The 6068-nt window shown below is 31.7% G+C and overlaps 1 protein-coding gene across 1 annotated transcript in view; it reads left to right on the top strand.

Moving 5' to 3' along the window:
- LOC106466612 (unc-112-related protein-like) overlaps positions 1-6068 on the top strand; it is a 78825-nt gene that overhangs the window by 49367 nt on the left and 23390 nt on the right. Inside the window, exon 7 of the mRNA XM_013926906.2 lies at positions 3058-3165. Coding sequence (XP_013782360.1) covers positions 3058-3165 — 108 coding nt within the window. The remainder of the gene's footprint in view (positions 1-3057; positions 3166-6068) is intronic.

Below are 6068 nucleotides of genomic sequence, written 5' to 3'. Positions count from 1 at the left end.
TGGTTTAATGTAAGTGGCTATTGTTCGGGACGAACAATACTAAGGAAGGGGCAGTGTTACGACAGCGGTAGTCACGTGATGCTGGTAACACGTCATGATATTCTAGAAGGATCGAGGAACATCAAGAATAATCCAGTATGTGCTAGGCACCCTCTATTCCTGTATATAAGTGCGCCTGATAACATGAGACAAATTAATTGGAATTGGATTGCAGACAGGCAGAGATAAAGGCAGACAATTGAGTCAAGCGAGGTAGTGACCGTATATAATAGCGTGAATCATTGTGAATTATAGCGTGTGTTTAAAGTGACTGTGGAAATTAAGTGTATTGCAAAGTTGAATTGAGAAAGAATAAACTAGTTTTATTTAAGAAAGGACTTGTATCTATGAAGTTCCTCAGGAAGAATTTATACTGGGAAATTAACAAACGAACACTAGAGGCGTAACAATATATATATATATATACATATAAATTTTATCTATTGAATTTCACTCATGGCAATGCAGCTTTTACAAAGAATGTAATGTTCTCAAATGCATACTTTGTATGTTGATTGTGAATTACCAAAGCATCTTTCACCACCAACTGGCTCAGTGGTAAGCATCAGAGCTTGTAACCGTAAAACTCATAGTTTGATGCTTGCAGTGGCCACAGCTCAAATGAACTATTGTGTAGTATGTGATGCCTGCTAATTATTAACCTGTTGTTGTTATCAAAAGTTTTTATAATTTGTTCAATTATATTACAAGATTCTGATTACTGAAGGTTACTATAATTGTAATTACCAAGACTATTTTCATTTGCCATTTTGCTATCCTCATTTGAGCTGCATGGCCTACCTAGGCTAAGTTTCAGGAAGTAGGAACAGTAAGACTGAAGTTTCAACTCATTTGATTAGTGGCCAAGTGGGCCACACCTGCTACTTGCACTTCCCAAGTCAGTGAGCATATTCATGTGCATTCTGTAGTTTGCAGAAAAGTGTTATGTGGTTTTATATTTCTGTCTTAAATTGATTTATTGAACCTTGTGTTTTCTTAACATCATGAATTCCAGAAAAAGGAGTATTTTTGCTTCACGTGTCCATAAAATCAGAAAAAATGGGGACTATTTTTTTAACACTGACTGTATGGAATTGCAAAAATGGTATCTATTTAGCTACCCAAATTTCGTTTTACATTTATGCTACTGTAAATTTGTATTTATAACTGTTAGTTTCATTTAAGTTTAATATACTTAGGCCTAATAGTATCTGGATGTTACTTATTAATATCCTGAAGTCTAATGTTCATTCCCAGGTGTCTATTACATTCTAATATGAGTCATTAATATGAGTGTTTTTAATTTTAGCTAAAACAATGAAGAATTAACAGGTAGTCAAAATTAAACAAAGGGTAGTCATCAAGTTTTTTGCTATTTAATTTACTAATCTCGCCTGTCAGTCTTCCATTCTTTTCTTTTGATATGTCGATCTTAGGGTTGAGTTCTTACTCTTAATTCAGATTCTGAACATCTCATCTTTTACTGTTGATGAGTAAAGAATAAAAAAAGTGCCATCTTTTTTTTATGTTGGATATTTTTCAGTATTATGCTATTTTTTTCTTCATTTTCATTTCACTTTAGATTTTGAGCCAAAAATCAGTGAGAAAGGGAGTGTTTCTTTCTTTGGAGAACTCGCATGTTTACTTGGGAAATGCCTATTCCCAGTAGGCTAGACTCATGCTGTCTGGCTTCTGCAGTGCAGATTTGCCAACAGTATGGCTAGAAACACTGTACCCAAGTGGTTGTTCATTCAAAGTAATAATAAAATAGAAATAATATAAACTGCAGATATTTTTTCATATTCCATTTAATTTGTACATGATTTTCTCAAATGTTAGGCCTATTGGATTGTAATGCTTCTCCTGCTTTTGGCATTTAAACTTTAGCTTTTAATAGTATATATATTTTTTTGATATAGAGTGGCCATCAGCAGTTGGGATTGTAGTCTTTATTGATCCAGGTGCTGTGGTCTAAATACACCAGTTTCCTTCCAAATCGAGCATTTTTTAAGTTTTGTGATATTGTTAAAATAAAACATTGTTATATGTAATTAGAATATATTCAATATTTATGACAGAATACTTATACATATAAATAGGATATATATACATTATACCATTTAATACATGAATTAATTATGACACAGTGCAGTTAATTTTAGAGAAGAAGAATGTTGTTATTAGTAGCAGTTCTGAATATACTAGTGCGGAAAAAATAGCATAATTCGCTTGTGCCTTCAAGAGTCCAGGTCGGGGCCTGTGGTCCAAAAAAAATCTCACAAGAGTAGTTCATTAAGACCTAAAAAAGGAGAACTGACCGCACATTAGACTGCAGAGAACGAATTTTAAAAATTATAGACATGACAAATGATATATTCATTTTTTACAGTGTGTATTATAGTTAGGCTGCTTATTAGTTTTGTGTTATGTTGATTGGTCTTCAATGTGGGATATAGACAGTCTGCTTATTGTCTCCCAATGGCACAGCAGTATGTCTTCAGACTTATAATGCTAGAAGTCAGGTTTTGATACCCATGGTGTAAATGGCACAGATTGCCCATTGTGTAGCTTTGGTTACTGGTCTTGTATTATGTTGATTGGTTTTACTGTGGAGAATACAGATAGTCTGCTTTTTAGGCTTTTATAATGTTGATAGTTTTATGTTTGGTTAAATATTTAGCTTCGCAATCAACATTTTAAAACTCAAAATTCTTTGGTATTACAAATTGTTTCTACTTCTCCTACATTATTTTTGTGTGTGAAGTTTGTGGATGTACATAAGGATTACACTGCTTTAAAGTGTTCTGTTTCCACTGGTTCTTATAGCAAACATTATGTTAGTGATGGATTACTGGAGAATAATATATTTAAAAAATTAAATATATCTCAAGATATTTAAGTTAGCTCATATAAGTGAATAAGTATTTGGATTTTAGTATAATAGATCTATTTGTCATGTAAAAATTGTAAAAGACAGTCAAGAATCTGTTGGATTAATGTTTTTACTATATTTTGTAGTACGATGCAGTGAGAATAAACCAAATATACGAACAAGCAAGATGGTCAATCCTAACAGAAGAAATTGACTGTACTGAAGAAGAAATGATGATGTTTGCAGCCTTACAGGTAAGAATCAATTTTATAAATTAACGTATACTTTAATATCAAACAGTTTGTATGTATTAACCCTGAAAAAGCTGTAAAAGTGAAACTTTGGTAGTAATAAAAAACAAATATATTTACATCTGGAGTGTACAGGTCATTTATCTAAACTTTTATCACAATGTGCAAGTCCCTCCAGTGTGCACTACAAACTTTGAAAGAAAATAAAATTGTAAAAATGAACTGAACACTTTAATACTTAAACAAAAATTCTTATTATTATACACTTTACACTTTTCTGTCTGAGTATTTGTCTTTCTGTGTATATGTAGCAGTACTTTAAAATCTCATTTCTAGCTGAGCAATTAACTTGCTCAAAACTTGACCTTCGATGCTTGTTTTGTTTATTTCTATTGGATCTTACTGAAACATTTCTCTAAAAATGTCAAACGTGATGTTCCATCTCTCAAGTCTGTCGCACGTGTCTCCAACAATGTATAAAATATCATTGTTGTTTCATTATTGTTCTAATATAGTATACATATATTAAGTAGCTATACTAACATGTGACATATATTACTGAAATAAAGTATAAAAATAAAGAGACCTGAAATATATTTTATGATTAACTGAAAACACACAGACAGAAAATAGAAGTTGCTAAGAAACAATAGTAAGTGGAAAGGATTCGAAATTTACTAGCAGTGTTAAAAACTAATTGTAAGACTGTGTGGTACTCCAGAGTAAAATGTATTGATACAATTTGTTGTTCTGTGAATGGTGTTTTGGTTACATGTACCATCCATTGTCTCTGTTCATTTTTGGATTTTTCTCATTAATGAGTATAGCTTCCATATGTTTTTCTCTTTAAAATCTTTGTTTTTTTGTAAAATACAAACTTTAAATGGGTTCTGGGTTTTCTGTGTTTGGTGATCCATGTTTGTGTAGGAAATGTTCTGCTGGAGCAGTTTTGTGTTGGTTATGTGTATATAGTGCATTGATGTGTTCTGAGATGTGTGTGTGGAAAGGTCTTCTGGTTTCTCCTATATATGTGTCTCCACATGTATTACAAATGATTTGGTAGATGATGTTTTTGATGTGGCACATTTGTCCTGGTGTAACATTGTTTTTTGATACATTTTGTTTGCAAGAATGAAGAATGAACAAATAGTTCTTTCAGTGTTTGGATTGCTTTATGGCTTTATGAATCTTGTTTGTGTTTGTATCGTTTATGAAGGGAATGTTCATTGTTGGTGTTTTCGTGTAAATCTTTTTTGGTTTTGGGTCTGTTGCTGTTTTTAATTTTTTTTTTTTTTTGTGATTTGAAAACACTGTCGGTTTAGTATTTGGGGTATTCATTTATGAACTTACAATGCTGAAATATGGGTTTCAATTCCATGTGGCGGACACAGCAGATAGCCCAATGTGGCTTTGCCCTAAAACAAGCAAACAAACTTAATTTCAAAGCTGAGCCTCATTAATATGTGTTCAGACCACATAAAAGGGTGTCAATAAAGGACTATAGTAAAACAACTACTAGAGAAAGAAAAATGACAATATGTTCTTAGCAAATACAAAACCTATACTTTTAACAGGGAAGAAAAATTCTAAAACAATCAATGACTGCATTGTTTACAGTTGTTAATAGTAGCTATTTTAAGTGACTGTCAAAGAAACTATTAGAGTGAGAATAGTAATTGTGATAATTATCATTTAATATTGCAACCAGGTGCTAGTGGAACTGACAAATTGGGTTACTAACTGCAAAATATTGCCTATACATATTATTTAGTCAATTAATTTGTTTTACCAACCATCCTGGGTTAGATACGGCATAGTAGTTAGTGTGCCAGACCCCAGATTGGAAGGTCCAAGATTTGAGTCACTGAACGTGATCCCCATTTTTATCCATGTTTGCATTATAATGTAACAGTCAATCCCACTATTCAATTAAGGTTAGCCATATAGGTGGTGGGTCCTTGTGACAAATTACCCCAAACTGTAAGAAATTCTAAAATAGGGATGGCTGTGCCTAAACTTAGAGTTCTCTGACCTGGTTGTTTTGCCCATTTGTTGCATACGATGCCATTCTGGTTGAAATTTCCAAATACACACTCCTTCTAAATTCACTGTAATAATTTTCAATACTTATATCATTCTTGTCATTATCAACATTTGATGATTCTTAGTTTAAGAAACTATTTTGAAATTTTTACTACAACTTCACCTGAGAGTAAGGGTGGGCTGTTTTTAGTTTTTTCTCATTCAGATAAAAGATGGCTGACTTAAAGCAGCAAAACTATTGGGTGAACGTACATACAGATGTATAGTATAAAAATTAGCGTTAACTTTCTTCGAAACCCGACAGCAAGAAAGAAGAAAATTAGGTAAGTACTTTATTTCTTGTTTTTCATATTTATTCTTTATTTACTATTGTAAAAGTAACTAAAATCTCAAAATATGGATCTTTTTAAGTTATTTAAGACTAGATTAGGTAAAATAAGTAATAATAATAATAATATAATTAACTCTTTCAGCATGGGCTTGGTCCCTGGGACCAACCTCGTAACCATTTTGTGCTTGCTATAGTTTTCATGCAATAACTTTTAAATTAGTAAGCAAATGTTGATACTTGGCAGATTATCAGTAAACATTATAATGCTTTCATTCACAAAATATCAAATTTTATCAATTTTAAGGTTTAAAAAGCAATGTTTTTATCGTGTCTTTTTTTTTCTTCTCTCATGTTGCCTATCTGTCATGCAAAATAATATTCATTTTAATATATTAAAAATACTTTAATGCATCAGAAAATTTTCAAATTTTACATGTGATATCTTTATAATGTCCAGATAGTTATCAAACATTTCTTAAGAAAAACTATATGTTATCTGTTATTTTCAGTAATTAATTTCTGTATGGGTTCT

This window comes from Limulus polyphemus, unplaced genomic scaffold (genome assembly GCF_000517525.1).
Source record: "Limulus polyphemus unplaced genomic scaffold, Limulus_polyphemus-2.1.2 Scaffold2321, whole genome shotgun sequence".
NCBI classification, from domain to species: Eukaryota; Metazoa; Arthropoda; class Merostomata; order Xiphosura; family Limulidae; genus Limulus; species Limulus polyphemus.
Note: the sequence above shows the minus strand (reverse complement) of the source record. Positions and strands in the feature narration are given on the sequence as shown.